The sequence below is a fragment of the Clinocottus analis genome, unplaced genomic scaffold, assembly GCF_023055335.1.
Source record: "Clinocottus analis isolate CAN_PGR_092001 unplaced genomic scaffold, fCliAna1.0.p SCAF_10, whole genome shotgun sequence".
Classification (NCBI taxonomy): domain Eukaryota; kingdom Metazoa; phylum Chordata; class Actinopteri; order Perciformes; family Cottidae; genus Clinocottus; species Clinocottus analis.
Window position 1 is genome coordinate 7,456,728 of NW_027175821.1, and position 11,364 is coordinate 7,468,091.

At 42.5% G+C, this 11,364-nt stretch overlaps 3 protein-coding genes across 4 annotated transcripts; 1 reads left to right on the top strand and 2 right to left on the bottom strand.

The window, feature by feature from the left end:
* Positions 1 to 2,328: 2,328 nt before the first annotated feature.
* nsdhl (NAD(P) dependent steroid dehydrogenase-like) lies at positions 2,329 to 6,555 on the bottom strand. 2 transcript variants are annotated; one of them, XM_068585087.1, is made up of 7 exons: positions 5,324 to 6,555; positions 5,058 to 5,219; positions 4,540 to 4,686; positions 4,309 to 4,437; positions 3,762 to 3,904; positions 3,137 to 3,239; positions 2,329 to 2,986 (listed from the first exon to the last, which is right to left on the bottom strand). In XM_068585087.1, exons 1-7 carry the CDS (start codon positions 5,342 to 5,344, stop codon positions 2,654 to 2,656), a joined length of 1,038 nt encoding a protein of 345 aa, XP_068441188.1. In that variant the 5' UTR covers positions 5,345 to 6,555; the 3' UTR covers positions 2,329 to 2,653. The 2 variants fall into 2 exon arrangements, with proteins under 2 accessions (XP_068441188.1, XP_068441178.1); XM_068585077.1 differs by having other exon boundaries at positions 5,058 to 6,555.
* Positions 6,556 to 6,677: 122 nt separating this feature from the next.
* On the top strand, positions 6,678 to 8,982 carry cetn2 (centrin, EF-hand protein, 2). The gene is made up of 5 exons (XM_068585100.1): positions 6,678 to 7,015; positions 7,191 to 7,355; positions 7,448 to 7,576; positions 7,843 to 7,980; positions 8,187 to 8,982. The coding sequence occupies exons 1-5, from the start codon at positions 6,926 to 6,928 to the stop codon at positions 8,274 to 8,276; spliced, it is 612 nt and encodes a 203-aa protein (XP_068441201.1). The 5' UTR covers positions 6,678 to 6,925; the 3' UTR covers positions 8,277 to 8,982.
* Positions 8,983 to 9,311: 329 nt separating this feature from the next.
* On the bottom strand, positions 9,312 to 11,200 carry LOC137794190 (olfactory receptor 1B1-like). Its single transcript, XM_068590876.1, has 3 exons — positions 10,985 to 11,200; positions 10,767 to 10,868; positions 9,312 to 9,917 (listed from the first exon to the last, which is right to left on the bottom strand). Exons 1-3 carry the CDS (start codon positions 11,198 to 11,200, stop codon positions 9,312 to 9,314), a joined length of 924 nt encoding a protein of 307 aa, XP_068446977.1.
* Between the last annotated feature and the right edge of the window lie 164 nt (positions 11,201 to 11,364).

Here is an 11,364-nt window from a genome sequence, read left to right on the forward strand (position 1 = left end):
CCGACAGGTGTCTCGGCCTCCGTGCTAGCGAACAGGTATGGGCGTGATCACTAACAAGCCAAGCCAGTCAAGGAAGGTAGATGTGGGGTGGAGCCGAATGTGTTTATGCGTGTGTGTGTCTCTGTGTACGCGTGTGTGTCTCTGCGTGTGCGTAATAGAGGTTGCTATGAACTCATTTTTGTTCATTACATCCGTATGTATATTCACGGGAGTTGGCAAGCACACACCTGTCGTACAGGTGTCTGACATTCAATTCTGGAGGAGCGAGGCAAAAGGGAAGAGGGCAATGAGGTGCACAGAATAGCAAACATGAAGGAAACAACTTGCAGCAACACCTCCTGTGGGAACGCTCCTCTCATGCTCACTGGGTAGGAAAACCTAGGAAGCACGTACACACACACACACACACACACACACACACACACACACACACATCATTAAAATTAGATCAAGAACAGCACACACAACCGAACTGAGACAAACAGAAACAGTGGCCCACACGTCAATAAAAAAAACATCAAAGCAATCTCATTTTGATGGTATTGAATTCAAATTTTATATTTGAAATAAAAAGTGTACTTTCATTTGTTTCTGTACAAAGAAAACTAAAAACTTGCAGAGTTGAGTAAAAGACAGTCGTGACTTTGTTTAACCTTTTATAGTTTGTAGTCTAGTGAGGAGGGCAGACAAGGCTTAACACAAAACAAAGTAATTGATCAATGTAAGTGACTTTAAGTGAAAGGACGAGAGAATGGATACGTCTTCACTCCTACAATAACCAACAATGTATTTCATAAAATGCAACAAAAAAGCCGCAGTATGCACAGATTGGCTGACCATTGTTTCAGTACAAAAAGCGATCCCCCGCATGTACATATATTTACCAAATGTCCTTCAAATCAGAAGAGTGTGAATAGATTTCGCAACACACGAGCGAGGGGGTGGAAGAGGGAATAAGCATGTCTGAGAGACAAAGTTTCACTCAAGAATCAAACCTGAGGTCTATTATCTACCTGGATCTCTCTCTCTCTCTCTCCCTCCCCAAAGCGAGAAACCAGTCAGACGGCCTTGCCTGCGACGCTGACTCAAGCAGTGAATCATTAGGGTGCTGCAGGCGCGGAATTAAACAGAGAATGCAAACTATCTGAACTTTACTCCCACCTTGTTGTCACCACACCAAGACCCAGAATGAGAAAAATGCTTCACCGAGAAAAGGCAAAATCGTTTTGACAAGTTTGTCATTTTTATAACTTTGTCATCACTGAAAACAAAAATAAAAGCTGGAATGTAAAAATGGAAGGATTACAAAATCCCACGATGTCTCGTCCTAGCCCAGCCCATCATTGTACTGGATGACTGTCGTTGAATAGTTTTTTAATACCGAGCGCAACTCCTAGAAATGCATGCCATCCGGATGATATACAGTATACCAGAGATACTTCAGTATCGCCGTGAAGGTACAAAGTGTTTGGAACGTGAAAAATGTGCGTGAATTATGTATCTATAGAAAAACTCTCGACGAGCAAAATATGAGAACAGAAACCAGTTCCATATGTAAATTGTTGATCGCTGCATTCCTCCTGTCCGTTCCACCAATGACGAGACATTCCTAATGCAACACTAACACAAGTCATTTAGTTATATCATGGAAAACCTAAACATGTTACATGTTTTCATCAAAGTGTCTCCTTGTTTAGGCTTCCTGGACTTGTTTGTACACAGTAGGTTTGGATATCACACCTTAATGTGTTTATCTAAAACACTGCTAATGACTCATATTAGCTTTGGCTGAACTTTGATATAATGAAAAAGCCTGAATTTGTCGCCCACTTAGGGTGACAAATCCCATTAGGAAGAGATCTTCTCATTGTCAGTATAGACAAGAGGAACAGTTACAGCCAGCAAACATTTCTTTAATGTGAATATATGTACTGGAATCGGCCAGACTTGAAAATGGTGAACCTACACTCTAAATTATGGGATGGTGTTGAATAGGGATGCGGTCAGAGCGTCAACAAGTTCAACACAAAGCACAGAAAACTGGTGACAGGGGTATTGTTCTGTTGAAACAATAAAAAGGGACAATCCCAAACTAACTAAAGTTGGACAAAAATACACACATCCCAGTCCACACACGTATGACCATGTATAATGTAGAGTCAGTCATTTTAAACAATATTTTTAGGCAAGGTGTTGTGGGAGAATCGTGGTAGCGTAATGTATTAAGGCATTTTGACATAGAAAGCAGCATCTCAATGTGTGTACAGCACAAGAAGAAAACAATATTGCTACGTCTTTGCAGAATTCACAGTTAGAATTCACAGATTAGTATATTTCAGTGGTGGTCTGTGGTGTTGGCCAATAGGCCAGCTGTGACCACAGAGTCTATTGTTTTAACTGTTAACTCAGTGCTTTAAATCTTTGGATAGGCCATACTGCAGTGTGTTGATTTAAATCAGAATGCCTTGCTGCCATCTGCTGGTGAAAATGGAACATAAACGTTGAAAAGGCACCAACCTGCTTCAGATTGGGAGGTTTGGATAAAGATAAACTTTCTGTTCCCTCATTTTAGTTGTCCATTCAGGGTCACATTATTAGTGAGTGTAACTGTACAGCATTACATGTCTCAACAGTCTTGGCCTCCATTAAACCCTCAAGCCCCTTGTCTGAGGTGAGGGTAGCTCTGCACGGTGCGTGCGATGCCATCCTTCAGACTGACTACCGGTTTGTAGCCCATGTCCCGCTTGGCACGGTCACAGCTGTAGTAGTGATGGGTTCCAGCCAGAGCCACTCTCATTGGTGTAAATGTGGGTTTAAAGGACATTAGAGGGTGCAGGATCAAGGCCAGCAGCCAGAGGAGCAAGGCCAGACCGTACACCAGAGTGTAAGGGAGGTGGTAGCGGGGAGCAGCATATCCCAGACCCACCAACACCTCAGACATGAAGTCCCAGAATCTAACTGGCTCGTCGTTGGTGATGTGGTATGACTGAAAGTAGAGCGGAAGATACAAGACGTATTAACTCAAAATTCAGTTTGCAACGCGTTCACAAATGGAAATTCTAATCCGAAGTAGCAAAATCAACAGTTGTATCCATTTCTTTAAACCGGCTCTGTGTTGGATTTTATTCTAACTCACGTTTCCACATATGGGGGAGTCTGGTCTCAGGTGCTCAGCGGCCAGGATGTGGCCATGAACTACATTCTCCACAAAGGTAAAGTCCACCAAATTGGTCCCATCACTGCAGAAAACAAAGACAGAAGGACAAAAAAAAGAAATATACAATTAAACACTAAGAATACAAATAAATGAATAAAATAAAAAAGAGTTTAATTTAGCACACTGGTCCATGGGTCTGAGCTCCTGCCTCAAAGTAATTGAAATGTTTCAAGTGTAGGGGAGAAGTGGGTAGGCCAGTGAGAGTGCAGTTTAAGAAGAGGGAGGGTGGAGAGCAGGTGGATTGAGAGATACTTTTTTATAAGTTAGTACAGTGTCAAAACATAAATTAATGCAAACATGATTTTAGAAATGTATTATGGTAAAAACAAGTTGGCATTAGTAACGCTAGAAAAGGTGAGCACAACAAGCAGCCTCGAAATAGTGGTGCCTCACGAGTGGTTGATAAATCAGCAGCATGCACCACTTCATGCACCTAGATATGTATTCATACGTCTAACTATTTACCTTGATTATTGCTGAAACCAGTCATATAGTCCATTAATATTAGTATATTTTATTAGTTGGTTAAACCCCTACGACTTACCCAATGATGAACTTCATCTTGCCCCTGCGAGCCGCGTCCACTAGAATAGGAACCAGCTGTGGGTCTCGAGGACCAAAGATGCCATGAGGCCGGATGGCGACTGTGAGGAAACCCTTCTCCTTGTCGCAAGCCTCCAGGACCAGCTGAGACACAAAGACAGTGGAAAATATTCAATTCTGCAACACCGTTTGATTACTGCGCTCATCTTTCTGGTAGCCGATGTACTCATCACTGCTGGAGGTTTTATTGCGTTGGTGTAAGATGCTGATGAAAATAAATCTAACAAAATCAACAAAATAAATCAACAACGTAAGGAGTAAATTCCGAAAACTATTAACTATAAACTTTTCATTAAAATTATGTAATCCTTTTTCAAAAGAGGTGAAGACTGCTAGCATCCACTGGGTTCAGTATATCACAGGAAGGTCATATATACTAAAGTGGAGAAAACATGCAAACTATGCAAAGAAATTAACAACCCAAACAATCTAGTTTGGGGCAATAGCACAAACTGGTGAGACCAATATTGAAACTACCACTCTTCTACCTTTTCTTGCTCAATCTTGGTCTCTGTGTAGTAGTCAATGGGCTTTTTGGCGTATGGTAGGTGCTCACTCCCATTCTTAACATCCTTCCCTTCAAACACCACACTGGCGCTGCTTGTCAGGACCAGTTTCTGGCAACAACAAAAAACAAAATAACAGATCAGTTTAGCCACGTCAACGGCAGCTTTCATCCCTGAAAACTTAATAGCAGGCTGCCTGCCCCACTGCCTCACCTGTACTCCGGCCTCGACGCAGGCCTCAATGACGGTGCGCGTGCCCTGAATGTTGACCCTCTCAAACAGCCTGCGGTCATCGCTGGCAGGAGCTGGGGATGCACAGTGGAAGACCAGGGACACATCCTTCACAGCCAACAGCACAGCCTGGAGAGACACATACACACATACACATACACACATACATGTCATTTAGCTGACGCTTTTATCCAAAGCGACTTACAATAAGTGCATGATTCAACCTTGAGTACGAACTCAGAAAAACAAGAATCAAGAGAGTACATCATACTTTAATAAAAACAATAAAGTACTTTGATAAAGTAAAACTACAAAGTGCTATCAGTAAGAGCCATCCTAGTGCTGCCAAAGTGCTACTGCTACTGTCTTTATTCAAGGTGTAGTCGAAAAAGATGAGTTTTTTGTTACACACACACATATATACATAGACACACTTATGTATACATATACATAATATATACACAAAGTATCTATATGAGATCGGACTCGTCTTGTCTCACCTGTTTGTCGCACAGGTCTCCCAAGTGGAAGGTGACACCGGGCAGTTCGTAGCTCTGACGGATGTCAAAAACAGAAACGGAGTAGCCTCTGTCCAACAGCTTCTCCACCAAGTGTCTGCCGAGGAAGCCAGACCCCCCGATGATTGCACACCGTTTACTGCTCTGTGTGACACGCAGGCGGAGAATAGTGACACAGGTCGAGCAGACATCATGAAAAGTTAAACTTTCGTACATGTTGCACGATAGAAAAAAACGTCACAACTCACCGGTCGGGCGCGCGTGGCCATGGTGATTGAAAAGTGGCTAACAGGTGAGCGAGAGTCTCAAGTAGCGTGGTGGAAATGTGTTCCCTCACAGGTGAAATGGGCAGTAATAATCAACGCGGGGCTTCAATGTGACAACTTTTAACATAAGGAGCACGCGATAGGCTACTGTAGTTATCTGTGGTCAGCGCGTGCAAATGAAACACATATAAACCATGAATTGTGTGAATGAGCCGAGTGAGAAGCGCTCTGTGATTGGTCGAGCTAAAGATCAGCACGAGGATGACGTTTGAGAGTAGCCAATGGCGTGCAGGATACGTCAAAGAACGCCACAATCTAAACCAATCGTAGATCACAAACTAGTTATTTCCGCCTCCTCGCTAAGAGACAACGCCCCATGGTAAGCGTCAGATCAACGATGTGAAACGTGAGAAACTTAATGTTTAATCTTTCTTTACATTAGCAGCCTACTGATTTTTTTCCGAGAACATTTTCTCGTCCCCTGGCCTTTTTGTCTTAATTTGTGTATTTTGTTTTCCCATGAATATCACTCAGTAAAACATAATGGAAAACACTGAGATAATAAGCCAATGTGCAGTTGATTTCTACTTTAGTTCAAATAGAACAGCACTGCGGAAAACGTGTAGGCGAATAGAAGAAAGAAGTGAGCAAGGGATAATATTGAAATAATGAGAAAAAGAAAGAGCTATAAAAACTGAAAGAAACAAGTAGTTAAACATGTAATTGATGACAGTAATATCTGAGTAGCCATAGGGTATCCACGAAGTATATGTGTACTACAGACCCTTACAATAATAATATGCTTTCTTTAAAAATTACTTGGTCAGAGAAGCCATATCTGAAACTTGTGTATACTTCTTTTTTTTAAATTTACATTGTCTTTGACTTTACACTGTTACATAACGTACGTATATCATTCATATGTTGACCCTTTAATCATAATAAAGAAAGGGTCTCTATGTCTTATTATTGTCTTAATACCATATTATGTTCTGTTCAAAGAAGCTCTGATCTGAGGTCTGCTGACACTAGAGGGTGTATTGAGGCAATGTCACATAGTTGCACGAGCAAACGCACCATGTATGTAATGCAATACAATGTATTTCGCAATAAAGATGAAACAAATACTTCCCCGTGATTCATATTCCGTCTCGGTGTTTTATATTCCTTCAGGAAATCAAAGGAGTTTTCGTTTCAGTCTCCAACAGCTCTGAATGTTGTCATCGTGCCTTGCGCCCCGTGATCTCAGCAGCCAATCACCTTTTTGCCCGACTGGTGCGTTTGATTTTTACTCCCACTTGTGCCTGACTTTACTGCTTCAACTGCTCGACGGAGAGACAACAATCCGCTTGTCTTCTTGCACAAATGGTGGAAGAATGAAACGCCTATGGCTCAATGACGGCAGCTCATTGACAGCAAACCCTGTGCATGTTGTTGAGCTAGAAACGTACATTTTCTGCGCGTTTTAGCAGCCTGCGGAAAAAAAAAGCTTTTGAGGAATAGGAGACCATCTTATAGTCAAGGTAATTAAACGGGTAATGCCAGCAACTGATGCAAACCGTGTCATCATCTCCTCCCCCCTAAATGATAGGAAGGCTTCATAGACCAGAGGAAACCACATTGCCAAATAGATCTGCAGCTCCTTTTTGTCAATTAAATACACAGCAACTCATGGTGAGTTTAAATGTTTTATTTTGAACCTGAATGTTTGTTAGTGTGTTGCATTTGAGTCACAAGTGATGGGATTTTTTTTCCCCCCAGGCACCTCTCTGATTCCGTTATCTCTTGTCTCTCGTCTGAATCACTGAGAACATTTCCCTCTCCGCCTTCCCTCCTGTGTCCCCACCAGGCAACCAGTGCCAAGAGGCCGTCCCTGCAGGGTCCTGTGCCACCTCCTCGCAAGAAGACGACCCCCAAACCAGAGCTGACCGAGGAGCAGAAGCAGGAGATCCGGGAGGCCTTCGAGCTGTTCGACACCGATGGATCCGGATACATCGATGTCAAGGAGCTCAAGGTAAAAGTAAAAACCTCTCACGTGTGTCAGAGGGGTCAGAAAAAAGGTTTCTATGAGTGCTTCACCCTCTGGCCTTTCTCACACTGTGCCAGGTTGCAATGAGAGCTTTGGGGTTTGAACCAAAGAAAGAGGAGATCAAGAAGATGATCGGCGACGTGGATAAGGATGGCACAGGGAAAATCTCTTTCGTTGACTTCCTCTCTGTCATGACACAGAAAATGGTAAATATATGTCATGAAATATTTACAAAATATGCAACCCCAACAACTGTCTTTAATTGGTCTTTAGTTTCAAAAGGAGTCACCGGTTTTGTCCTGCAGTCTGCAGAATGTACATTTTAAACCAGTTTATTTACCACATTAGGATTTACTGTTAGCGATACTGGTATTGCTTTTCACTGGCCCACTATCTGTTCTTCTACGACTCCATACCACCTGCAGTCAGAATGTCAGTTTGTGGCAAAACTCTCCATCTTCTCTGATTTTAGGCCGAGAAGGACTCCAAAGAGGAGATCCTGAAAGCTTTCCGCCTGTTTGATGATGACGAGACGGGCAAGATCTCATTTAAGAATCTAAAGAGAGTTGCCAAAGAGCTGGGAGAGAACCTCACAGATGAAGAGCTGCAGGTAAAGCGCATCATTGTGGAATAAAACCAACATTAAGATATATGAAGCCCCACAGCTGACTACTGTAGCTCACAGGCTAGTTGTTTCCAACACAAAGGTTTTAAATTGTGTCAACACACAAATCTGCTCAAGAATACCACTACACTTGCTTGATTTGCTTCCTTCGTTCTTCCTTTCATCTTCTGTTATATTGTGTGTCTCTAAAGGAAATGATAGATGAAGCAGACAGGGATGGAGACGGAGAAGTGAACCAGCAGGAGTTCCTGCGCATTATGAAGAAAACCTGCCTGTACTGAAGGAAGTGCACGACAATGGGTCTGTTCATGTGGGGGTTTCACATGTAATGCTGCTCATACATCTAATTTACCTATTCGTAATATTGTGTTGTGCCATTCACTTCCACTTATGAGTCAATCAAAAGGTTTAACTGTCACACATACTGCACTGAAATAAAGTCATAAGACTCATGGTCCTTTGACTTACATGATATTCTACATTATATTTGCCAAAAAAAGAAAGAGACCCCTCTCTTTCTTGCTTGGGATGCTGCATACTTTTATGAAGAACACATTGGTTACATCAATAACATGAAGGTTATTTATAGTCATGAAATCTCAGTGCCTATGTCAATATGGTGACAAACACAGTACATTCCAATGCTTTGATTGATAATACAGTATGCACATTAGGTTTGGTTTTCACTGGTAACGCTGGTGTTTCATGTTCGTCTCATGTAACCGCTGACGATTGGAGCACACTGTCTCACCTCAGTGCTACCTGTGGATTTGTGCCTGTGCCTCTTAAAACAGGTGCTCCCACTATCTTTAAAATATGATTGATTGTGTATGTATTTTTCTTGTAGCATTGGTGATTTATCCCTGTGTATAACTACTGTATAAAATACTCTGTATCCTTGAATGTTTTGTAAGATGCATTGTGACTTTAATGAGTAGATAAACAGCGTATAAGTGTTTGCAGTACAAATTAAATATCTTGAAGCAGTTTGTCCTGCCTTGTATATTTCCTTATTATAAGCATCCCTCATCAATCACGTAGTTATCAGTGTCTGAACAGCTTGACTCTGTCATTATCTTCTAACTCACGCCATTCATTTTACCGCTATAATAAATGGTTTACAGAAAGATGCTACCTTACCACAGCATATTGATTCAGCTATCCAACCCTTCTATTCCAAATACTCAAGTAAATGCAAAGGGAGATGCAATAAATGTGGAAAAGCTGCTTTGCTGAACAGAAAGATATGTCTCTTTTCTTTCAGGCAGCCTAGTTAAAAACAAGTATGTATTAATAGCATCTCTGTAAACAAATGTTTATGACACATTTTGGTTGTGTACTTTGTTCCAGAGTGCAGCCTGTCGTATCCTTTGCTGCAGGTCCCGTGAGCGGTAGCCATAAACAAGAGGGATGAGTGACACCCCAAGGTCGTAGATGATGGTGGCTGCTATATCCAGAGCGTCACTGTGCAGGTAGCCAGGGATCAGGTAGCTGTTCATGACCATCGGAACCGAAAAGAGGACGATCTGAGCTACCTGGAGCGTCAGGGTCACACAGCCTCTGTTGGTGCACAGTGGTCCCGAACGCATGTCCCAGCAAAGCAGACAGAAGCATCCCAGGATGGTCAGCGAGCAGAGAGGCACCACAACAGCAGTTCCCACCGTGCAGTAAAGTACCAGAGCCGATGTCCCAGACAGGCAGGTTGAAAGGATGAGTGGACGACAGCGGGAAAGGGTGAAATCTATCTGGACTGAGTTGAGGCTGATGCCCAAAGCCACGCAGCTTAGCACAGCTGATAGTGTCCATATGGCTGCAATAGTTGCTCTCTTCCTTTGAGGACACATCAAGAATTCATAGCGCAGGGGCCACTTGACGGCTATAAAGCGGTCTACAGACAGAGCTGTGGTCAGGAAGAGGTTCACCTACACACACACACAAAGTGGGGAAACAAAGTAGATGCATTTTTTTCTTCTGTTACCTGTCATGTCAAGGTTTTAGAAGTGCAGCTTTCATAATAGGCGAGTCAGAGCAAGAAAGAGTAGATTATAAATTCAGGCCACATTCATGGCCATCACAGTACTTTTAAAGAGGCCTCCAAATAAAACGAGTCATGTTCTTCTTCCTGAATTACCATGCTGACCCGTTGGTCAGATATTCTCTCTTCTGTGAATAATTGACCCTTCACAATTCACAATTCAAACCAATATTGGACTCACATTAAGAAGAGATGTCTTGGCAGATATGGACAAGAAGGAACATAAAGGGCATACAAGGTTTGAAAAAAAAAAAAATGTGAACCCATCCTTTAGTTTAAGATACAATGAGTAGGATTTTCCTAAAAAATGACCTATGACCCACGAGCAGAGACTCTGCCATCTGTCTATATTTTCTGTTTTCAGGACGTTGCGGGGCTTCAACATCCCAAAAAACGTAGCAACCAGATATCAGATCACAGGCAAGCATCCAAGAGGAAGCCACAAAAACGTCAGACACAGCACTGCAAATATAGCAGGGCAAGCCAAGCAGATAAAGCCGGTTCCAAAATGAGGTTGAATCTGTGCTTGTCTTTCCCCCCGAGGTGTGACCCTTCACCCGTGTTGAGCCGGGGCCAACTTGTGATTACAAACCGCAATCGACAAATCCTACTCATTGTGTCTTTAAATCAAGAGTACTGCCGATGCATATCCCAAAGAACCAGACTGTTTTATAGCTCAGAGTGACTAAAACAAATATGAATCTCATGAATATAATATAATCAATGTGTTACGAACCAAAGAGCAGGCCTGGATAGCAGAACAGAAGATCATACACTGGATCGCAGGCATACCTTCCCTGGATCTTACGAGAACTGCTTTGATTGTCCAGAGGAGCTGCTGAAAAGGTAATGATGGTGATCATTTAGCTTAGAGGGCATGTTTTCATCACGTCAGTTGATTAAAATAAAACATTGTGTACTGGAACGATTGAAAACTGTGAAGTGTAGCTGGACCTGGAGGTTTTCACACAAGAGGAGGTGTGCGAGGAGCAGGAAGCGGGGGTGTCTGAGGAGGGACGGGGAGCGCGTGATAACCAGGAGCAGAGGAACACTGAGTGCAGTGTTCAAGGAGCAGCTCACACACATGCTGACCATCTTAACCAGGTGGTAGGTGGTGGAGTTGATCCCTGTGTGAGTCTCTAGTGAGGTCACATTGCAGGATGTATCCATGACATAAAGCGCCCTCTGATATGCCCGCCAGAAAGTCTTGTGGAAAAAAATCATTAAACATACACATTTTAGCATCTGAATAGTTTAAAGATGAGATAACAGTCACTTGTACTTTATCTTGAAACACGTAAATAAAGATGAGATGTTATACACTCACATCTGGG